We start from the raw sequence: 23,343 nt of genomic DNA, 5'->3' as shown, positions 1-23,343 counted from the left end.
AACATGACTGGGAAGGTTCTGGTGCTGCATAAGGAGCTGGATGAAGATGTGTTAGATATGTTTCTAGGTGTAGATAGGTGCCTCCTCAATGTCTCCAGACCAGCTGTGCTGGGAGGACTCTAGAAAAGGCTGGATTATGATGAGTGAACAATGCTCAGGGAAAAGGGGAGTGAGTTCTGCCTGTGGGTGTTAGTTCTGTCAAGGACTGTGGAGGTCCAGTGGGGCAGAGCCATCCCCTTCTCAGTAAGGTTGCCAAAAGAGAACCTGTGGTGTTCGTGCTTTAAGGACAATGTTGTTTTCCTAGTGTGAACAGCCTTGAGGGGACACCTAGAAATTAGAAAAGCTTTCAGGTGGGACACCTAACCAAAGTGAAGGGAGAGATGTCTCTCTTGGCTCCACATTGTCCTTTTCTACTGCAATGAATGCTTCTTCTGGTGCAGCTGGCTTGTGTTGCAGAGAGGGAGGGAGATCCCAGTAAGCCCTATAGGTTTCTGCTATCCCCAGAACACGTAGACAGCAGGTCCCAGAGTGCCCTTTGCTGGTAGGTGCTCAGTCTGGGTAGAGGAGGATGAGTTTGGGTTGTCTTAAGTAGGTCTGCAGTTTCCCTCCTAAAACATGCCAGCAGGTCTGTGTTCTGTCAGTTGTAGAGCAGAAATCAGGGTAGTTTGGAGTGCGAGGGGGCTTGTGTGGGGCTTCAGAGCACCTTTTGACTTGCTAAACCTCCCTCTTCCCCCTTGCAGTTTGTGTATTGCCAGGTCTGTTGTGAGCCTTTCCACAAGTTCTGCCTGGAGGAGAGCGAGCGGCCGCTGGAGGAGCAGCTGGAGAACTGGTGCTGCCGTCGCTGCAAGTTCTGCCACGTCTGTGGGAGACAGCACCAGGCCACCAAGGTACCACAATGCCTGGGGACCTGGCAGGCACCCCGTGCCACTCCTGGGAGCTCCTCCTGCTCCAGAGCCCAGCTGGCAAGCACCTAATGGGAGCAGGGAAGCGCAGGGGCTGGGGAGGATGACTCTTGAGTCACTTCCTTCTATCTTCACCCCCATAGGGGAATCCCACCCGGAGTGAGCACATCCAAGGCTTTGTGTGCCCTCCCTGGGTCTCTGTTCCAACACGTTTTCTTCTTGCTCCTGTAGCAGCTGCTGGAGTGTAACAAGTGCCGAAACAGCTATCACCCTGAGTGCCTGGGCCCAAACTACCCAACAAAACCCACCAAGAAAAAGAAAGTTTGGGTGAGGGACTTTGATTTCTTTTTCAGGGGCTGTTGACTGATACACCACTGTGGGCCAGAGCTCTGCAGATGACTTGCTCTGATGCAATTTCTTGGGCAGGGCCTCTGTTGCGTTGGAAGCCACTGCTTGGAAGTGGGTAATGAGGTGGGGTATTAAGGCTCTGAACAAGCAGCCTTTGTAACAGAGGTACTGAGAGAGTTTGGGTCAGTGCACTGTTCTGTGCCTTTCAAGTTCTAAACAAGTGCCTGTGGTGTATTTGGTACTGACAGTTTGTGGCTGTTTCTTTCTGTTCTGAGCTGGAAAATTTCTGCAGTGAGACCTCAAGTTTAAGGTCAGCAGAAATGTCACAACTGCCCAGGTGGTTGTTTTCTGTGAAGAGAAAGGTGATGTTTTCTCCAGTGTGGAACAGCTATACTGGGATTTCTTTTCTTTTTTTCTCATTTGCATCATCACCTTCTTACCATAAAGTGAGTGAAAGCTGGGGGTATGTTAGCAGCATTTGTGGTGTTTGAAAATCCTTATTCTGCATTTGCTGAGTAATGAAGACTGTGAGGTGTCATGAGGACTAAAGTGCAGGCCACCAGATAAAAGCAAGTAACTCCTGCCTGCCACGTTCCTTCCCCAGATATGTACCAAATGTGTGCGCTGCAAGAGCTGTGGCTCCACCACACCAGGCAAAGGCTGGGACGCGCAGTGGTCGCACGACTTCTCCCTGTGTCACGACTGTGCCAAACTGTTTGCTAAAGGTACCTGAAGCTGCCATCCCTCACAGCAGGAGCCTCTTCAGGTGCTGGGTTTGAGTTCAGCAGAATTGGTGTGGAGAGAGCAGGGTGGGCCAGGCATGGTGCAGAAAGGAGAGAGCTGGTGTTTGGGTCAAACAGGAGAGCACCCATGCTGGTGTCTGTAGGGCAGACAGGTTCTTGGGCTTTGTACCAGCTAACAAAAGTCAGCACTGGTGTGCTGTAAAGTCTGGGGCTTCCAGTCATGAAACCACTACTGTACGAGATAGTCACCACACGCCTCTTGGACCAGGCTTTTCAGAAGCAGTTAAGAAGATATTTTAAAGGACTCCTGACTTAGAAGCAACAAAATTGCCATTGTGAAGTGGTTCCTTCTTATGTTAGTCACCATGCGTGATGCCTCGGAGTCTTAGGAGAGGCGATCTGGGGAGGAATCTCAGGATAGGAAATCTTCCTTATTCCACCTAATTTTTTGCCTGTATGCCATCTTTGTCCTTTCCTTTGTCTCTGTAAAGCTAATTGCATGCCCTGTTCTGTTAGTGTCACCACCCTTAAACAACAGGTACCCAGTCACAGAGTGCTGCAGTAGGCAGCAGGGTTCCCACAGGGGTTTTTTTGTGGCTATTGTTAACAGTGGCGTAAGAGCTGATGTAACTGTGCTGGGGTTCTCTGAGAGCTGCTGTCTTTGCACACCAGTGAGTAACCATCTGGCCTTCAGGGGGTATGTGGCATCTGAACTTCTGAGAGACTCCATGTCTTATTTGCAGGAAACTTTTGTCCTCTTTGTGACAAATGCTATGATGATGATGACTACGAGAGCAAGATGATGCAGTGTGGGAAATGTGACCGCTGGGTGCACTCCAAATGTGAGAACCTCTCTGGTAAGGCAAATCCTTGTGTCCTGGTTACTAACAGACACAGGACAGTGAGTAGAGCGAAGTAATCCAGCCTCAGACCTTTCACATTAACACCCTTATTTGTGGTGAACTGCCTGAGAGTGGCTGCAGGCAAAGCAGCGCTGATGTCAGTGACAGCCTTAGAGCACAGGACTGGCCCCAGTGCGGCACTGCTCAGTTAGTTGCACAAAATGCTTTCATGATGTGAAAAGTGCCTCAGTAGATGCAGAGCAGAGTTGTCCCTCTATCCATTGTTAGCAGAATAGCAGTAGGTTGTTATGGTTGGTTTATCTCCAGATGAGATGTACGAGATCCTCTCTAACCTGCCTGAGAGTGTGGCCTACACCTGCATTAACTGCACAGAGCAGCATCCTGCGGAGTGGCGCCTGGCGCTGGAGAAGGAGCTGCAGGTGTCCGTGAGGCAGGTGTTGACAGCCCTCTTGAACTCCAGAACCACCAGCCACTTGCTGCGGTATCGCCAGGTAAGCTGGAGCCCCACAGCCCATGGCTCAGAGCATTCGTGGGCACTCAGCTGCATCCTGGTGCCACACTCAGCAGGGTCTTTTCTGTACTTTGCACGATGGTGCTGTGGGTTCTACTTTCTGCCCTTTGTTCATTTCTGTGCAAACAAAGGAGCAGGTATTCATGATACAACCTGGGCAGATAGAAAAAAAAAATGAGATCAAGCTCTTTGAGGAATGGGAAGAATTAGCTCTGTGATGTTGCTTTCCTGACAGAAGAGCAGGATTTAGTCTTGAAATGCATATTCAGAACTTAGACTTCGGAGAATTGAGTTTGATTCTCTCATCTGATCGCTCTGTTGCCTGTGTGTCACAGAACCTGGTTAAGCTCTTCCTGTCCCTGCATTTTCAACAGGAATTCAGAGCTCAGGTCTCCTTTCTTTCATTTTAGCCAGAATCTGTGGGCCAGTAAATGTGTGTGGGGTTTGTCACACTTCAGTAACCAATAGCCTCTGGTGGTTGCTGTTGACAGGCAGCGAAACCCCCTGATTTAAACCCTGAGACGGAAGAGAGCATCCCATCCAGGAGCTCTCCTGAAGGTCCTGACCCGCCTGTCCTGACAGAAGTCAGCAAACAGGAAGAGCAGCAACCGCTGGATCTGGAAGGAGTGAAAAGGAAAATGGATCAAGGAGGCTACACTTCTGTGGTACGTTCTGGTGTTCCACTCTAATACCAGATCCCGTGAGCTGCTTTTTGACCTTTGGCATTTGTAACTGAGTCTGCTTGAGCCTTCATGAACAAGAAAACAAAATCCTCATGAGTTAGCCAGCTTCGCTGATTTAAAACTAGTCAGCACTCAGTTCTGGGTAGAAGGAAAAAGGGAAGAGCTGTGGGTGTACCAGCTCTGCTAACTGGGCTGCCAAACCATGAGGCTGCTTCTTCCTCACAGCCAAAGCCTTGTTCTGCTTAGAAATCAATACTCCAGCTCAGTCTTGCAGTCAGTTGGGTGCTCGTGGGCTGCCTTGAAAAGCTTGTGTACAAGAGAGAGTCCTGCCAACGTGAGGTTTGTGTCTTTCCTGCAGCTGGATTTCAGCGATGACATCGTGAAGATAATCCAAGCGGCCATTAATGCTGATGGAGGGCTGCCAGAAGTCAAGAAAGCCAACAGCATGGTCAAGTCCTTCTTCATTCGGGTGAGCCACACAAGTCGCTGTGAAATCTGCCTGCTGTCATACCAGGACTTGTTGCTATTGGGCTCCAAGGGGTCCCTCATGCTTGCCATTCTTTGGGAATTTCCAGGAGTAAATACATTGGCAGAGCTGTTGCCATTAATGGAATCTTAGTGGTTGTGCATTTACAGTAGGTCTTGGCTGAACATCTCTGAACTTCTGGCTGTGCTGTACAGCATTTCTAATGCAGTCTTGTTTTCCTTCAGCAAATGGAGCGTGTTTTTCCATGGTTCAGTGTGAAAAAGTCCAGATTTTGGGAGCCAAATAAAGTAACAAGCAAGTAAGTAATTGTTCTGTGCCTGTGACACCCCACAGTTCGCCAGCTGTCCAAGCACAGGAGAGCCTGTGGGGTTGGAGTTGCAGGTTTTCTTCTGTCTTTCCCTTTTTTAAAGAAATTAAACAGAAATTCCATCCCTGGGGGTTTTATACATTTCCTTGTTCTAAAGCAAAGAAAACAAAAGGTGGTTTAGAACTGGGTATGTTGTCTGTTGGCTTGACAGTCCTGCCCTTCCTGTTCCTCACCTGTTTGGCCTGGCCCTCCTCCTGCATCTGTCACCCTCAAAAGAAGCAGGCAGCCACCTCCCAAAGCTCCTAGTGTAGGTGACTGGTCGTAGCCTCTGTTGGGAGCAGGCATGGATTATGATTTGCTGTGTGAGCTGCTGAGCGCCAGTGGTGCTGGTGGCTGGGGCGCAGTCCTCAGTGTGCTGGGGCTGGAGCTGACATGGTTGCCTCTCAGCAGTGGTATGCTACCGAATGCTGTGCTGCCGCCATCACTTGACCACAACTACGCCCAGTGGCAGGAGCGCGAAGAGAGCAGCCACACCGAGCAGCCCCCTCTGATGAAGAAAATCATTCCAGCTCCACGACCCAAAGGGCCTGGAGAGCCAGAATCACCGACTCCTCTGCACCCCCCGACACCGCCGATCCCTGGTAAGGAACCACACTGCAGCACTGCTGCTCCCAGACCCAGAGCGCTTCATTCCAGGCCTTCTGGTAAGAAGGAGAGGGTGGAATGGGTTCTCTGTACGACTGCAGAGTTGTGGAGACCTCTGTGACCTGAAATCATTCAGAGGCTGCCACAGGCGAGAAATAGATTTGCACCTGCCTTTCCCCAGGACAAGGGCTGTGTTTTTTCTTGCTTTCTAAACTGGCTGCTGAAGAGCCCAGGCTACTCTTTGGCTTTTCTACCCTCTCCTTGCTTGCTGACAGCCTTTCCAGGTGAATTTCTGCCTCGCACAGAATGCCAGCATTGTGGGTGTTAGAAGGGTCCTCTGTGGATCATCCAGTCCAACCCCCCCTGCTAAAACAGGGGCACCCAGAGCAGCTTGCTCAGGATCCCATTGTAAGGCAACTTTAGTATCTCTGGGCAGCCTACTGCAAGGCTCCAGCATCCTCAGAGTGAAGAAGTTTTTCCTTAAGTTCAAGTGAACCCTCCTCTTTTCTAGTTTGTAGCCTTTGGCCCTTATCCCATCAATACCAAACTGTTCTCTCTTTTAACTGTAAGGCTCTGACAGAAGCAGAGAGGACAGTCCTGAGCTGAACCCCCCTCCGGACGTAGAAGACAACCGGCAGTGCGCGCTGTGCCTGAAGTACGGAGACGACAGTGCCAATGTGAGTACCCAGCGTGTGCCTGGCCTGGCAGGCATGGATGAGAGCAGTACTGTGGACTGGGTGCTGTGGCCAGGCTGGGTGCTTCTTGTGCACTGCTCTGTCTCCTGGAATACTTGAAAAGCAAGTTCCCTTTTATTCTTCAGGATGCTGGTCGTCTGCTCTACATTGGCCAGAACGAATGGACACATGTGAACTGTGCTCTGTGGTCAGCAGAAGTGTTTGAGGATGATGATGGTTCTCTGAAGAACGTGCACATGGCGGTGATCAGGGGAAAGCAGCTGGTGAGTATAAGCAAAGAGCTCTGTTGAACCTTGTGCTGAATTACACAGAACTGAGACAGGAGCCTAGCTCCAGAGGTTCCTTGTGTGAGGCTTTTATGCTTTCTCCTTACTTTTTGATTTTGTACTGTATATAACAGAACTGACAGGTGCTTTGACCTAGGTTAAATGTCATATACCTGTAAAAGAAACAGAAATGGAAAGCAAGCATTGTCCATTGATCAAGGAGCATCATCACCTCTGAGGGTAGAGGAAGAACCTTGACATCTGGCTTGTACAGAGCACTCTGTTAAATCTGCTGTAAGAATGATGGTGGTTTCTCTTAGCTCAATTGCCACGCAACTCCAGAAAATGAAATTATCTTCCTGTTGTGAACTGGTTGTTGGTTCCTTTCCAGAAGAATGAAATGGGACTGCAGGCAGGATAAAAATTAGTTTGTCCAAATCTTGTCATGTTGCATGATTTGGTCCTAAATATTTATTTGAAACAGCAGAAGCAGTAGCACAGGACTACTCTGAACCAGTGGTGAGCTGCCCACGTGGGTAATGCTCTCTGCAGAAGCAGTTGATGTCTTATCAGTGAAGCCTGCAATGTGTGACTTGGGTGTGGAGTATGAGCCAGGAAATCTGAGGCCTGGAGGAAGCAGTCTGCAAGCGCAGAAGTGGTTGTGTGTGAGGGATCCTTCTTCCTCTCACCTCCTCCTCTGAGTCTCGCTTGTGCTGGTGGTGGTGCACTGCCGCAGCAGCGCCATGGGCGCTCAGGCGTTACTCTGAGTTTCTGTCTGTGCCCAGAAAAGCAGCTGAGAGCAGCACGGGAAGCCTGTCTGCAGGAGCCATGCAGCTTTACCTTCCTTTGCTTTTGTAGAGATGTGAGTTCTGCCAGAAGTCAGGTGCCACGGTGGGCTGCTGCCTCACCTCCTGTACCAGCAACTATCACTTCATGTGCTCACGGGCCAAGAACTGTGTCTTTCTGGACGACAAGAAAGTTTACTGCCAGAGGCATCGCGACTTGATCAAAGGAGAGGTGAGGCTCTTGCACACCCTGTGTTATCTGAAGGTGAGGTTACCCTGTCACTATGGGCACTTTTTAGAAGTTCATGTGGAACATGTTCCTCACTGAATGCCAGACTGTGGCACTGCTAAGAAGTCAGGGATATGACTGGCACAGGGCGTGTGGTGCTGCGTGGCAGGTCAAAAGCCAAACCAAGCTGTGGACTGAGTTTAGGCAAACTGTGCAGCATGGTGGTTCCTTTAAGGTGAACAACTGGTTCTGTGGATTCTTGTTTCAGGTGGTTCCTGAGAATGGATTTGAAGTTCTTAGGAGAGTGTTTGTGGACTTCGAAGGGATCAGTTTGAGAAGAAAATTTCTCAGTGGCTTGGAACCAGAGAACATCCACATGATGATTGGTGAGGTCTAGTCTCTGGAAACTTACTCTTTCTTTGGTGCTGGAATCTGGTTCCCAGAACTTTGTTCCTCTCTTGCTCAGGTTCGTTGACAATAGACTGTTTAGGAATTCTGAACGACCTCTCGGACTGTGAAGATAAGCTGTTTCCCATCGGCTACCAGTGAGTATGAGCTCACAGTGGGATGTCTCTTAGTGTGTGAGGTGCCAAACCAGCACTGCAGTGCCGTGGGTACTGTTGTAATGCATCCAGGTGTGTGGCACGGCTTCAGGGAGCCTTTGCGCTGTGCAGTTTGAAGAAGGTGAACATGTAATGCAGAAAAGCTGAGATTTACTTGGCTGTTGAGTGAATTTTTCTGTTTGAATTCTCTCCCAGGTGCTCCAGGGTGTACTGGAGCACAATGGATGCCAGGAAGCGCTGTGTGTACACCTGCAAGATCATGGAGTGCCGCCCACCTGTCATAGAACCTGACATCAACAGCACTGTGGAGCATGATGACAACAGAACCATCGCCCACAGCCCGCTTCCCCTCACAGGTACTCACCTGAGGCCTTTCTGAAGGTGTGTTCTGAACATGCTTTTGCTGTGCTGTATCCTCACTGAAAGGCAGGCAGGGGCTGGGACTGGTGTCTCTTAAAGCACTTTGGTTCAGAGTCTGTTTCAAGCTTCCGAAATCTGTAGAGCGTCTTCAGCAAAAAGCTAAGGCTCTGAGTGTGCTGTTAGCTCTGAAAACTTGAGCCAAATAGAACCTCCTGTAGTGATGCTCTCTAGTCTATGATGACTTTCCTAGTGATTTGGACCTTCAGATAGTAAGTACTTCAGGTGTCACTACTGGTACATCTTCTGGAGGTTAAACACCGTGTTGAAGAGCAGTGTTGTGCTGCTTCTGTAGGGCCAGTCGCTTTCTCTGTACCCATAGGTGAATTGAATTAAAAACAAACCAACAAAAACAGTCAGCCCTCTCCTTTCCAATTCCCAGAAGGTGAGGCTATAGAAGATGTTTCAAACATTTACAATAGTTGGTGCTGTCAACAGAGATTCTTGAACTTGATGGAAATGGAATAGACTGTCACATGTAAGCTCAGGGTTCTGTATTACTGCAAGCATTTGGAGAAGAGAGCAGATGTTATCTGATAGTGGAAGCAGTAATCTTTGATTTTGTGTTTATTTAACAAATGCTCTGATTCTCCAAGTGAAATGTGAGAGCAATGTATGCTTTATCAGGTCATAGCTTTTAGTATTCAGTGGTGGCTTAGCCTGGTGTTTCTCTTTTGTACAACAGAAACTCTGCATAAAGACAGCCGAAATACACCTGAAATTGTGAGCCCACCATCGCCAGATCGCCCCTTGCATTCCCAGACCTCGAGTTCCTGCTACTATCCAGTGGTTCCAAGGGGTCCCCGCATCAGGACTCCCAGCTACCCATCCACACAAAGGTCTCCTGGCTCTAGGCCCTTACCCTCTGCAGGTATTTCAGCTGCTGTGGGCTTAGATTTTGGGTTTGTTTTGGGGGATTGTTTGCTTTGGAAATACTTTTGGGTTGGTTCATGTCTTCTTTGGCTTTGCTCGCCACTTGGTGTTCAGTTTTCTGTTTCTAGAGAAGGTAGTGAAATGATTCAAGGGAAGGAGAGTTCTGAAAACACACAGGAAATGGCCTGTCAGGAAATGTTCTAACTGAAACAGAAACCTCCCTGGGATGAAGCAGTATCTGGGCAGTACAGCAGCAGTAATGTAGAAGAGCTGCAGTACAAGTTAGGGACTTAGTCATCTCAGAGAGAAAGGGAAATCTGCTGCTGTCATTCTGCTGCTGGTCTGTAGGAATGAGTCAACCTTTTGTTTCAAACTGAGGCTGAAAATCCATCTCTGGAGTTGAGGCACAGAACCCTGAGATACATTACTTGTCAGCTCTGCCTGGTGAACGTCACCTGACAATGCCAGTTCTTGGTGTCATCATTCCGTTAATGCTGTCAGGCTGAATGGTTCTGCTAGGTTTTCATGTGGTGTGTTTTGTGTGGGGGCACTGGGGCTGTGCTGGCTGTGAAGGTTTTGAGTCACTTAGTTAACTGTCTTTTTTGCCTTCTTTTCTCAGGAAGTCCTACTCCAGTGACCCATGAAATCGTGACAGTAGGAGATCCTCTGCTGTCCTCCGGCCTGAAGAGCATTGGTTCTAGGAGACACAGCACCTCCTCCTTGTCGCAGCAGCAATCCAAGCTCCGGATGATTTCCCCATCGCAAGCTGGGAACGCTTACTCCAGGCACAGTGTTCCAGCAGCTCCCAGTGTGGGGTCCTCTGTAGAGCCTGAGCTGAGCACCAAGACCACGGACCGCTTTGTGGGGCCGGGGAGTGCAGCTGCTCCAGGCACTCTAGCTCAGGGCTGCCTTGCTAGCTCAGGCTCCCAGAAAGCAGTGGCTGCAAGTGGCAGTAAAGCACAACAACTGGATGCACTGCAGCCTGCTGAAGGAAAACATCCCAGCAGTTCAGATTTGGTAGCCAAAGGTGCACCTTCTAAGGCAGAGAAGATGAAAATGCTGACCTCAAAGGATCCAGATTACTTGGCTCATAGTTTAGCTTCTGGAGGAAACCCCAAAACTCAGCCAACCAGTTCATCGGGTGCAGAAGTTAATGTGAAAGCAGGAACCTTTCAAGAATGTTTGGGACCATTTTCTTCCAAAGAAGCAGTGTCCTTTCCACCTCTGCACCAGAGAGGCTCAAGGAAAGACAGAGATCAGCATGTGGAACCTGTACAACCAGAGGAGACAGCTGTGATTGAGGAGATGGATGCAAAGGCCTTGAAGTCTGCTGCAGTGAATAGCAGATCTCCTGTAGCAAGCGAGCAGGTCGCTTCTGCCCCTAGAGACCGGCGTCAGAAAGGGAAAAAGTTACTGAGGGAGAGTCATAAAGAGAAGCATTCTCTGAAATCTCTCACGGACCTGAGCCAAGTGGTGGGCAGTGATGAAGGAAACACAGAACCAGAATTTTGTCATCAGAGTTTGACAACAGAACAAATTAGCCAGAGGTTATGTAATAGCAGTCCTGCTGAAAAGGTTGCTGAGAAGTCTCCACCTTCACAAGGGCCATCAAAAGGTGCCGCAGTGCAGATGGAAGCAGCCTCTAAGGAGCCCCAGGCTCCTAGAAAGCGCACTGTGAAAGTCACCCTGACCCCTCTCAAGATGGAAAGTGAAAACCAGTCTAAAAGCGCTCAGCAGGAGAGCGAAGCCGAGCCGCAGGCTGCAGTGGCAGAGCTGGCCCCTTTGGCCAAGCCCTCTGCCACCTCAGAAAGCCCAGAAGATAACCCTGCAGCTCAGGGGATCCCGAACGAGGTCCCGGCACAGGAATCACAAAATAACACCTATGAGAATCTGCCTGTTCAGGACAGCAGCCTGATGCTCCAGGACGGAACCAAAGCTCAGGAAGAAGGCTCGTACAAGCGCAGGTATCCACGGAGAAGTGCTCGGGCCAGATCCAATATGTTCTTTGGCCTGACGCCTCTGTACGGTGTGAGGTCTTACGGAGAGGAAGACATTCCCTTCTACAACAGCTCCCCCGGGAAGAAGCGAGGGAAGCGGTCTGCTGAAGGGCAGGTGGATGGTGCAGATGACTTGAGCACATCGGATGAAGATGATTTGTACTACTACAACTTCACGCGGACTGTGGTTTCCTCGAGCGCAGAGGAGAGGCTGGTGTCCCACAGCTTGTTCCGCGAGGAGGATCAGTGTAGTCTTCCCAAAATCTCCCAGCTGGATGGTGTGGATGATGGAACTGAAAGTGACACAAGCATCACAGCAACAACAAGAAAGGTCAGCCAGGGGAGCAAAAGGAGTGGGAAAGAAAACGGAACGGAGAACCTAAAGCTAGATAGAACTGAAGAAGCCGGAGAGAAAGTTCAAGTCACCAAGAGCTCCAGTGTCCACAAAAGTGACCCAAAGATGGATAACTGCCACCCTGTGAGCAGGGTTAAGGCACAGGGTCAGGACTCGCTGGAAGCGCAGCTGAGCTCGCTGGAAGCAGGCCGCAGGACCCACGCAAGCACACCCTCTGACAAGAACTTGCTGGACACCTTCAACACCGAGCTCCTCAAGTCTGACTCCGACAACAACAACAGTGATGACTGTGGGAACATCCTTCCTTCTGACATCATGGACTTTGTGCTGAAGAACACGCCGTCCATGCAGGCCTTGGGAGAGAGTCCAGAGTCCTCCTCATCAGAGCTTCTGACGCTTGGAGAAGGATTAGGACTCGACAGCAACCGCGGCAAGGACATGGGTTTGTTTGAGGTATTCTCCCAGCAGCTGCCAACTGCCGAGCCAGTGGATAGCAGCGTCTCCTCCTCCATCTCAGCAGAGGAGCAATTTGAATTGCCACTGGAGCTGCCTTCTGACCTCTCTGTTCTGACCACTCGCAGCCCCACAGTGCCCAGCCAAAACCACAGCAGGCTTGCCGTCATCTCAGAGTCTTCGCTCTCCTCCTCAGGAGAGAGGTCCATGCTCACCTTGCCCTCCACAGAGTCTGGGGAAAAGCGAGTGACAGTGACAGAAAAGTCTGCCTCAGGGGAAGGTGATGCAGCTCTCCTGAGCCCAGGAGTAGACCCAAGTCCCGAAGGACACATGACTCCCGACCAATTCATCCAGGGTCATATGGATGCAGAGCACATTGCTAGCCCACCCTGCGGCCCAGTCGAGCAGGGGCATGGCAGCAACCAGGATTTAACCAGGAACAGTGGGACGCCAGGTATCCCAGTGCCAGTGTCGCCCACCGTTCCCCTCCAGAGCCAGAAATACGTGCCAAGCTCCACAGACAGTCCTGGTCCCTCACAAATCTCCAACGCTGCAGTGCAGACCACCCCACCCCACCTCAAGCCAGCTGCAGAAAAGCTTTTGGTGGTCAATCAAAACATGCAGCCACTCTACGTCCTCCAAACTCTTCCCAATGGTGTCACTCAGAAGATACAGCTGACACCTTCGGTCAGCTCTGCGCAGAGCATGATGGAGACCAGCACCTCGGTGCTGGGGCCTATGGGGAGTGGGCTCGCACTGACCACAGGGTTAAATGCAGGCTTGTCCTCTTCCCAGTCCTTGTTCCCTCCCACAGGCAAGGGTCTGCTGCCTATGTCCCATCACCAGCACATCCATCCCTTCCCATCTGCCACTCAGACTGGTTTCCCACCAAACATCAGCAGTCCTTCTCCAGGCCTCCTGATCGGTGTGCAGCCACCCCCAGACCCTCAGCTCTTGGTGTCTGAAGGCAGTCAGAGAACAGACCTTGGTCCCACTGCTTCTACACCAGCAGCTGCCCTAGGCAAGAAACGTCCCATCTCTCGGCTGCAGTCACGGAAGAATAAGAAGCTGGCTCCCTCTGGAACCCCTTCTACTATTGCTCCTCCTGACATGGTCTCCAACATGACCTTAATTAATTTCACTCCTTCCCAAATTTCCAACCACCCACTTGATTTAGGAACCATTGCCAATTCAACATCTCACAGGACTGTCCCCAATATTATCAAAAGGTCCAAGTCTGGGGTCATGTATTTTGAGCAGGCGTCTTTGCTTCCGCAAGCTGGGACCACCGGTGCTGTAGGCACGTCTGCCAGCATCATCGGGCCAGACTCCAGCCACCTCCCCGCAGGGCCTGTGTCAAGCCTGGCGTCTAGCTCCTCAGTGCTCAACGTCGTGTCCATGCCTGCCACAGCAGCCCCCACTACTGGTGGGTCAGTTCCTGGTCATGTTTTGGGGCAGAGTTCGGTGACGTTAACTAGCCCTGGATTATTGGGGGACATTGGTTCCATAAGCAACCTCCTGATCAAAGCTAGTCAGCAAAGCCTTGGCCTTCAGGAGCAGCACATGACTTTACCACCAAGTTCTGGGATGTTTTCACAGTTGGGAGCATCCCAGACTCCTTCCACGGCAGCAATGACGGCTGCGTCCAGCATCTGCGTCCTGCCTCCAGCACAGACAATGGGCATGACCGTGGCTCCATCGGCTGCCGACCCAGGGGGCTCCTACCAGCTCCAGCACATGACCCAGCTCCTAGCCAGCAAACCTGGTGTCACTTCCTCCCAGCTGGACCTCGGCACGGCTTCAGCAGCAACGCAGTTGTCGAGCTTCCCACAGCTGGTTGATGCTCCCAGTAATGCTGGGTTGGAGCAAACCAAGGCCTCCTTGTCGGTGATGCATGCCAGCTCGGCGTCCCCGGGAGGCTCCCCGTCCTCTGGGCAGCAGTCTGCCAGCAGCTCCAGCATGGGGCCCGCCAAAATTAAGCCCAAAATCAAACGTGTTCAGCCATCGCTGGACAAAGGGAATGGAAAGAAGCACAAAACTTCTCACATGTGGAGCAACTCCTCTGAAGCTCCCATTCCAGACAGAGGGACTGCCACTGCACTCCAGGTCTCAGCCACAGGGTAAGAGGAGGGTTTGGGTTTCCTCATCCCTGAGCTTTTGTAGCAATGTAAGAATCTCACCCTAGTTCCTGCCGCAAGTTTTCCTTTTGATAACTTCTAAGGTAAAAAAATCTCAGCTCGCAGCAGAAAGTAGATGTGGAAAGAAGTTAACAGAACTTTCCCTCAAGCAAACTGAAGACTGAGGGTCAGGGTTTTGAGGACATTGTTCATTGTTGACAAGCCTGGCAAAGTGAAGAGTGCTTTAGAGATACTAGCAGAGAAGGTGGCCCTCCAGAGGGTGGTGGGTTCTGTTCATCTAGGCTGTTAGTGCCCATATGTGGTCTGGCAGTTTCAGTTGTACTGCCAGCAGCTTGACAAGGCACCAGAACAATGCCCTTACATTGCTGTCTTGGTTATTCTGATTACAGCATTTGATGGCACTGTGTGCCAGTGCCTATGAGCTCAGTGTCTCTCCAGTGTGCCCCTATTCCTCCCCTTTAGGCCTTACAGACAAGAGAGACTGGGAAGGACCTGGGAGAAATGGGAAAATCTTGCTCTGTCTGTTACCAGAGCAGCAGAGCGTGCACTTGTCTCTTGCAGTAGAGCATTTACCTTTCAGACCTCTAATTAAAATGACTTCTGAATTGCTCTTTGGAGTACAGATCTGTGGAGAGGATGGGAGCTGCTGTGTTCTTCATGCAAACCCAGGTGCTTTTATCTTGCCCCCAGATTTGTGCTCCTCCTTCCTCTTGAAGTGCAAGCCTTGACTCTGATGTGATGCTGGAAGTGTGCTCTGGTTCCTCATACCTCAGGAGCACTTGTTACTGCTTCTTTAGTTCTGAGCACTCATGGCAGCTCCTGGTGGATCTGTCACTGCTTTCCAGTCTCATTTTTGGCCTGTGTGCCTTGGCAGGTATTTTCAATGTTCCCAAACCTTTCTTGTTCCAGGACTCTTGCTGTGAAGGCAGACGCTCAGGATGCAGCAGGTGTTGATCAGTCTCCACAGAAACAATGTGGCCACTCTGCAGGGTGAGCATTAAAAACCTTCCATGGGATCCTGCTCACCTGAGCTGAAGGAAATGTATGCAGAGAAAGTGAGAAGTCTCAGTGTGTCAGTTAAAATCTCTTGGGACCTTCCAGTCTGGCACAAGCGGTCACTTTCAGGTCTGCACAGTGCTGGCTGATCTTGTGTCAGCAAAGAGCAAGTCACAGACTGTGTTACATTCACTGCTGCCCACAGTATGATGTATGCTGCTGAGTAGAATCTCCTTGTTTGTGTGTTTCCAGTTGAACAGACTTTAGAACATTTAGTGTGGAAAAAAGGTTTTCATATCTCTGTAGTTCTCAAGTCTTTATGGACAGCTGGTGGGGGCTGCTGAGGAAGTGAGATGAGTTACTAAATCCTTTTCTCCCTGTTCCCTTCCTTCCTTCCCCAGGCAAACAGCAGTCCTCCCTGAATCACAGCTAACACAGAACTCCACAAATGAGCAAGAAAATGCAGGTAGGTGACTTATTCCAAAGCACCAAGGCTTGGGATCCTCCAGGACTGTGAGATCAGAACCTTGACATGTTGGGGTTTGTGTGTGTGTTGTTCCCTTGGGAAAAACCTGAGAGCTGCTGTTTCTGTTATCCTTGCACTGAGGGGAGGAAAGCTTTGCTTGCTGTTAATAGATACTGGCTGGGTAGTTGTGTCTATTTTCAGTTTGTGGGAATTTCAGCACTTGAGATTTCACACTAACTACAACACTGTCTGGATTGTTTTTCTTGGGTGGATTTAGCGGTCAAAAGGCAAGTTAAGTAATTTTCAGTTGTGGAACAGCCATTGTTCTACCCAGCTCCCATCTTTGCACTGCTTTCTGTCTTTTCTAGGCTCAAAAGCTCTCGAGGAAGAGGAGAGCACTTTCAGCTCCCCACTTATGTTCTGGCTTCAGCAGGAACAAAAGAGGAAAGAGTGCAGTGGTGAGAAGAAACCAAAGAAAGGTTTGGTTTTTGAGATCTCTAGCGATGATGGGTTTCAGATCTGCTCAGAGAGCATTGAAGGTGAGACCAGGGTGCTTCGGATTCTACTGGTTTTAGCTTTCCATGCTCAAAGTAAAGTTAGGACTTTGGAGGATCTCCTGCTTGCTTTTTTTATAGATCTAGAAGAAAATTAATCTCTTGATTTCCAGCCCTAGAACAATCCTAGCTCCTAGCTTGGATTCCATTGGTTTGGGGGTTTTGCAATGGGATGTAGCCAGTGGACTATGGAGCATTGTCCCCTTTTGTGTTATCAATTGACCAGGGAATCAGAGGGTAGGGGATCTAGGCTGAAGGCATTTATTTCCTTTTGTGCCAGAGTGAATCTGGGAGAGGATGGAAGCAAGTGAATCCAAGGATTTTAATGTTTGGCCCATGAAAGGGGGCAAACCTCACATTCTCCTGTTAGCTCCATTGAATGTCAGAGCTTGCTGGGAAGCAGCATACAGCCCGCACACAGAAGTCTGCTGGTGGCCCATTGTTCCTCTGGAAACCTGATAAGATGCAGCAAAACAAGGGTGACAGGAAGGAAGCAGCTTTGGCAGCCCTCGGTGTTCAGGTGCTCTTTGACTCTGGTCTTCTGTTTCTATGCTGCAGATGCCTGGAAGTCGCTGACTGACAAGGTGCAGGAGGCTCGCTCCAATGCCCGCCTGAAGCAGCTGTCCTTTGCAGGTACCCTCCAGGGCCAGCCTCCTCTGCACCATGCATCCGAACGCATGGGAGCAAACAGATCCTCTGAGAGCAGCTTGGGGCTCAGGCCCCGCTAGGGAGGACAGCTTCTTCCCCATGACATGATGAAGCTCTGACAGTGAATGAAGCAGCTGCAGGCCAGCACCCAGCTGTGTCTAACAGGCTGCTGTATCCTGCTCCAGGTCTGCCTTGCCAGCAGGGTTTGTGTTGTTCTCTGTTTTCTGTTCCAGGTGTGAACGGTTTGAGGATGCTGGGAATCATCCATGACACAGTTGTGTTCCTGATTGAGCAGCTGTATGGAGCCAAGCACTGCCGCAACTACAAGTTCAGATTCCACAAGCCAGAGGAGGCCAATGAACCCCCACTGAACCCACACGGCTCTGCCAGGGCTGAAGTCCACCTGAGGCAAGTGGGGAGCCTCATCCTTGGCATTGTTCAGGCTGAGGGCCCATCAGCTAGCGCCATGGCTGGACAAAGCGTCCAGCACTAAACATGTCAAAGCTGCTGGGGCAACCACATGTTTATTTTAAGTCAGTAGAACAAACTTCCTTTCCTCTCTCTAAATTCCAGGAAATCAGCATTTGATATGTTTAACTTCTTGGCTTCTAAGCACCGGCAGCCACCAGAGTACAACCCCAATGACGAGGAAGAGGAAGAAGTGCAGCTGAAATCAGCCCGGTGAGAAGCAGGGTTTGAGGTCCAAAGGGGGCAGTAATGCTGTGGGGTTAAAGTGAGTGCATGTGGCTTAGCTACTGTTCTTTGAGGTGATGTTTAAAATCTGAAAGCTACTAAGCAGTAGCACAAACAGAGAAGACTCATACAACAGCAAGAGAACTGTTGGCTGAAGGTGACTACTACCAGACCACTCTTCCTCTGAACGGTTCTTTTCCTTGTGAGTGTAGTCCAATCTGATGAGAACTTGGGAAGAAAAGGGAGGAAACAATCTGTATAAACCCACTGAACTGATTCTGATTGTGCTGCCAGTGGGCTGCAATGTCACAGTGCCACAGTCATCGTGTCTCAGAGATCTCAGAGGGAGCACGGTGCAGGCTCTCACACAAAGGTTCATCCTTGGCAATGTCTGTTCCAGGCGGGCAACCAGCATGGATCTGCCGATGCCCATGCGCTTTCGACACTTGAAGAAGACCTCCAAGGAGGCGGTTGGTGTCTACAGGTACAGCTTGGCTCCAGTGCTGCTGCTGCCTCTGGAAAGGGGCAGAGGGAGGTGAAAACTGGGAACCTGCTGTGAAGTCAGACTGCTAAATTGAGGTGGGGGGGATTCCCCTCCTTCTCCTTGCTTAAGTTACATATTTGAAAAGTAATCCTCAGCACAAAGGACTTGCTGGTTGCTACTGCATCCTGGTGACAGCCAGGCCTGTGGGTAGGAGAACCATCCTGGTGTTCTTGTTAGCATCACATCACAGAAGAATAAGGGCACTACAGGGATCCTTGTGATGAGTAACCTGTTCTCTGCAGTCTGATGTCTCTGAGCTTCCCTTCTCCTGTTGCCTGTTTAGGTCTCCCATCCATGGCCGGGGTCTGTTCTGCAAAAGGAACATCGATGCAGGTGAGATGGTGATCGAATATTCAGGCAATGTCATTCGCTCCATCCTCACTGACAAACGGGAGAAATACTACGACAGCAAGGTGAGTTGTGGGATTTTGGAGAAGTTCTTAAACAGTTTGGGAGAACTAGAAAGTGGCTGTGAAGGTAGGACAGGCTGAAAGCTGCACTTGGAACACAGTGAAGGGGGGGTTTCAGACTTCTCAGGGTACTTCTGCTGTTGCTGGAGCTCTAGAGGCACTTGTTGGACTGGGAAGAGTTTCAGTCTGGTCCAGATCCAAAGCTTGTGGACATGAAACGATTCAAGCATGAGCTTGAGAAGACGAGTGAGGAGAAGTCACAGGCACCTTTAAAGGTGTGACAGTTGTCTCTGTAATGAGCCAGGATGTCTGCCAGGGTGGCACCGTCTCTGCTTCCTGAGCTAACTCTGCTGTCCTCCATGCACAGGGGATCGGTTGCTACATGTTCCGCATCGATGACTCTGAGGTGGTGGATGCCACCATGCACGGGAATGCAGCTCGCTTCATCAACCACTCCTGTGAGCCCAACTGCTACTCCCGGGTCATCAACATTGACGGCCAGAAGCACATAGTCATCTTCGCTATGCGCAAGATCTACCGCGGGGAGGAGCTCACCTACGACTACAAGTTCCCCATCGAGGATGCCAGCAACAAGCTGCCCTGCAACTGCGGTGCCAAGAAGTGCAGGAAGTTTCTCAACTAGAACTTCTGCAGGTGCAAGTGAGCCCCCACGGGCCTGGGACAACCCAAAACTTGGGAGTGACCACTCCCTAGCTGCTCCAATGGGACAGCAGGGACAGAGGCAGGGACAGAGGTCGGCTGGGTTCAGGGGCCTGGCTGGTAGCCATCTCTCGTCAGAGTCACATCTCCATGCTCTCTGTTTGCATGCGCACACCTACCCTTGTGAAGGACGTGGGTGAGTGGAGAAGATCCGTAGTGGTTATGTTTTTACTGTTCTCATTTCCCCCTGCCCTGGTGTTTGTTTCTTGGTGTGGGGCTAACAATCAGGAGAGGAGAGATTGGCCTGGGCCCCAGCTTGGGCGGGGGTGATCATGGGTCTCGTGTTCCTCTGTTCCCCTCCATCTGAGCTCAGCCTGCTGAGTCCTCCTCTCCCAGCACAGCTCAAGGAAGATGTCCGGGGTTTGGAGACATGGTAGTGGTGTGACCTTTCCTGCCCAGGAAGGAGGTTGCACTCCTCCAGCAGCAGCCCCCAGGACCACGTGTGTCTGCGCTGCCTCCTGCACAGTGTCTGTAGCACATTGCTGGGAGCCAGCTGTGCGGTGCTGGGGGCTGCTGTGGACGGTTCCTCTAGGAAGGCCAAGCTGGGGAGAGCAATACAGATCAGCCTGTGACTAGGCTGAGGAAAATTTGGCCAGCACCTCACTCCAAACCCCCTGCCTGCATGCAGAGAAGGGACTTGTGCCAACACAGTGCTGTCAGTCTCTGCCAGCTTCCTCCACTGCCCTGCCAGCCAAGGGTGCTTCCAGCCGGCAGTGCCTCTGCTGCCACAGAGCTGGTCTGAGGGACAGCTGGGGAGTGAGGGCTGGCTCTGGGTTTGGCCACATGCTGCTGTAGAGCAGGAGCTTGGAAAGGCGTGGTGGAGGTTCCCATGAGATTGGCTGTGCTTGTCCTCACTGCAGTGTCCTAGGGCCAGGCAGGGATGCAGAAGGGCAGTCCCATAGGCAGGTGTCTGTCGTGGTGGCACATCTGGGCATGTTCCTGTCCCCTTACCTGAAGGTATGGGAAGTGCTACCAAAGCTCAGCAAGCTCAGCAGCAGCCCTGTTTGCATGGTCCCAGGAGCACCCAGGAAGTCAGTGAGCAACTGGCAGGGTGCAGTCGGTGAGGTGAGAAGCCAAGCCTGCTCCGTTGAAAGGCCCTGGTCCTGTCCTGGTGAAGGAAGATGGTATAAAACCTCCTCCCGCACAAGTCTGCTCCACGCCTCCCAAACCAAACACCCAGAAAGAAGTCAAGAGCCCCAAGCCTGACAAGTGGCATCATCAGATTTTATTTGGTTCTGTTTACAGTTTAGTATTTAAGGTTTTATAAATGTAAATATATTTTGTATATTTTTCTATGAGAAGCACTTCATAGGGGAAAGCACTTATGACGAGGCTTTTTAAACAGTGGTGTTATCCTAATTTAAGAGAATCCCTTTTTAATGAGTTTTTTATTTTCATAGGACGGTTATAGGAAATACCTGGCTGGGCACAGTCTGAGCATTTCTCCAGCATGGGGGGGGGTGTCACACTTTATTTTTCTTTTTCACTCTCGTTCTGCCTTTTTGACTTCAGTAACTGTTTCCAGGAGGTTTGGCTGGACCTTAAAGTTGATTTACCCATCACGATGGGGGCTAGGAGGAGAATTGCTCAGCTGAGGAGGAGCCCCACTGTCTGTGCTCTGGGTGGGAGCAAGGCTTGGCCTTGCCCGGCGCTGGCATCCTCTGGGCATTTAAAAAGGAACATGGAGGGAAAATAGGAGGGACCTGGGGGTTGGTGGCACACCCACCCATGCTCTTTTTCAAAAGCAGAGAAGTTTTTCTGCCAGAAGGGGATGTGGGAAGCGCCCTCACTTTCTCAGCTGTCCTTGGGGCTAGTCAGCAGCCTCATGGGGAGCAGGCAGGTTGAGGGTAACTTAGGAACGGCACTGGCTGTGGGTAAGACGGGGTGGGGAGCTCCTGCAGCCTCCCCAGTGCTCTCAGCAGGGCATCCCCAGTCCATGCCCCGCGGGCCTTCAGGCCATCTCCTCAGACCCTAAGTCGTTCGGCGGGTCCGGGCCTGCCGCTGTCCTATTGTTATTGCACTGTGTGATAATTGCTTGGTGATAGCTGTTGAAGAGTCACGTTGATGCTGCGTTTGTTACTGAGATGATTTGATGCACTGACAGTTTGGGAACGCACATACCTTGAGGCGGCCGAAGCGCATTAGCCCCTTGGGGGTCTCAGCCTGGTCCCCGGGCACAGCTGCTCCAGCCCTTTCCCCTCCTGTCCTTGCCTCGGCCAGGCCCATGAGTTTATCCAAGTAGCTCGGCCCTGCCGTGTCCCCTTGATGGAGGAGCGTCTTCCGCATCTGGTGGATTTGCTCCGGCTGGGAAGCACTGCCCAAAGCTTGGGAAAGGCAGGGAAGATGGTCGGGGACAGCGGCTGACATGGGGGCCCCTCGGACCCAGGCGTGCAGCCGGCTGCCTGCCCGCTTTGCTGCTACCCCCATCACGGCCACCTCGGTGGGAGCCGCTGTGGTCAGTGGAACTGTCTGGTACCCCGGGAAGCTGTACCGTGGCAAGCCCTGGCCCTGCGGGGCGGATGGCAGACAGGCAGCCAGCACCTGTGCGCGCTGCTGCTGTCCCCCCAAGCCCGGCTGGGCCAGCGCGGCGCAGTTCCCCCTATGAATGTATATTTTCTAAGGACTGACACAGATCATGGGATCTGAAAATGCTGAAATAAATTGAACCTTCGGGCGTTTCTTTCCTTTGTACAGAGGACGTGGTTTTGTTTAAGGAGACGCGGGTCATTGCAAAGGGCTGGGCATCTTTTCTGTGTGGTTTCCTTTCCTTTCTGAGCAATACCAGGTTCTTCAGCGGGACAGCCTTCGTGCAGAATCATGCCACCCAAACCCATGCTACTGGTCTACTCTTGACACACGAGGTTTTTTATAGCTATAAATATGAGATATATATATATAGATATATATATATAGGAGCTACTCTAGTGATGCACCGTGTAACCAAGCCTAGTTCAGTATCGCTCCATGGCTTTTACTTCTCTTAACACTATAGGTAAGGATTTGTGTTACAGTTGCTACCCGCAGCCGGGAAGGCCCCACTGTGCTCCTCCTTCCCGGGCAGGGGTGGGCAGCACGGTCTCCAGCCCTTGTGTTCCCAGTCAGTACTTGTACCACTTAGTTTCTTCCTTCTCTTCCTCTCGTTTTGGTCATGGATGTTGGGGAACCACCTGCATATGGGGGGAAAAGCAAACAACAGTGTGCTCTGTGCTTTCTTGGTATCTTTTTCTCGAGGTACAGTAGCTTTGTCTATCAGCCGAGAGCTGTTCTTGTGGTGTTTCTTTTATTGAACTTAAGAGTCTCTTTAGTAACTACAGGTAGGTGAGTAATTGTTAAAAAAGAAAAAAAAATTTAAAAAAGAAAAAAAAAGCTCAGCAAAGGCAAGGTTATGTTTTAGAAATACATTTCTTGACAACTTCTCATGTATAACAATTTTTTTCTCTTGTGTTCTTCCAAGCTTCTGGTTGGTTGGTTGGGTTTTGTTGTGTTGTGGATTTTTTTTTTAAAAAAAAAAAAAAAAAAAAAAAAGGAAATGTGTCTAAAGTACATCAGTGTTAACTCCCTGGCACAGGGAAGAAGGAAATACTTTACTAGTTTAAAACAATGCTGAAAGCTCTGCAGAAGACTGAATGTAAAAATAAAAAGTGTACATAGTTGTAAAAAAAAGGAAAAAAACCAACAAAACAAAAAACACACACAAAAAAAGGAGTTTTTAAACATGTTTATTTTCTATGCACTTTTTTTTATTTAAGTGATAGTTTAATTAATAAACATGTCAAGTTTATTGCTGCAGAGGGTTGCTCTCGATTTCTTCAGGGCTCAGGAGCTGCTTTCCCCCCTGTGTTTCCACGGCTGGAGCCTCTGATCATGGGTGACCGGTGGGGACAGGAGCTCAGGGCAGTGTGGGGTCTAGGGCGTCCCATCCTACCCCGCCAGACTGCGCTGGGGTTGCATCAGACACGCACTAGGTTCTGCCTCGTTGCCGCCAGCTTGTGTGGGTCACCTTGGGGAGCTGCGGCTGTTCCAGCTGGGCCGCTGCCGGTGGGGCTGGACAG

The 23,343-nt window shown here is 50.6% G+C and overlaps 1 protein-coding gene across 1 annotated transcript in view; it reads left to right on the top strand.

The window, feature by feature from the left end:
* Positions 1-21,710, top strand: part of KMT2A (lysine methyltransferase 2A) — a 40,048-nt gene extending 18,338 nt beyond the window's left edge. The window contains exons 11-36 of the mRNA XM_054395671.1: positions 741-887; positions 1,134-1,229; positions 1,855-1,975; positions 2,737-2,850; positions 3,163-3,347; positions 3,859-4,032; positions 4,409-4,519; positions 4,762-4,835; positions 5,292-5,485; positions 6,060-6,166; positions 6,310-6,447; positions 7,309-7,467; positions 7,733-7,850; positions 7,931-8,009; positions 8,223-8,383; positions 9,130-9,315; positions 9,937-14,242; positions 15,170-15,250; positions 15,658-15,722; positions 16,091-16,261; positions 16,835-16,909; positions 17,158-17,332; positions 17,498-17,605; positions 18,018-18,101; positions 18,445-18,574; positions 18,939-21,710. Of these exons, the coding sequence (XP_054251646.1) occupies positions 741-887; positions 1,134-1,229; positions 1,855-1,975; positions 2,737-2,850; positions 3,163-3,347; positions 3,859-4,032; positions 4,409-4,519; positions 4,762-4,835; positions 5,292-5,485; positions 6,060-6,166; positions 6,310-6,447; positions 7,309-7,467; positions 7,733-7,850; positions 7,931-8,009; positions 8,223-8,383; positions 9,130-9,315; positions 9,937-14,242; positions 15,170-15,250; positions 15,658-15,722; positions 16,091-16,261; positions 16,835-16,909; positions 17,158-17,332; positions 17,498-17,605; positions 18,018-18,101; positions 18,445-18,574; positions 18,939-19,214 (7,635 nt within the window). The 3' untranslated portion in view covers positions 19,215-21,710. The remainder of the gene's footprint in view (positions 1-740; positions 888-1,133; positions 1,230-1,854; positions 1,976-2,736; positions 2,851-3,162; positions 3,348-3,858; positions 4,033-4,408; positions 4,520-4,761; positions 4,836-5,291; positions 5,486-6,059; positions 6,167-6,309; positions 6,448-7,308; positions 7,468-7,732; positions 7,851-7,930; positions 8,010-8,222; positions 8,384-9,129; positions 9,316-9,936; positions 14,243-15,169; positions 15,251-15,657; positions 15,723-16,090; positions 16,262-16,834; positions 16,910-17,157; positions 17,333-17,497; positions 17,606-18,017; positions 18,102-18,444; positions 18,575-18,938) is intronic.
* The last annotated feature ends 1,633 nt before the right edge of the window (positions 21,711-23,343 follow it).

The sequence above is a fragment of the Indicator indicator genome, chromosome 34, assembly GCF_027791375.1.
Source record: "Indicator indicator isolate 239-I01 chromosome 34, UM_Iind_1.1, whole genome shotgun sequence".
Lineage (NCBI taxonomy): Eukaryota > Metazoa > Chordata > Aves > Piciformes > Indicatoridae > Indicator > Indicator indicator.
This window is presented reverse-complemented; position numbering and strand designations above follow the sequence as displayed.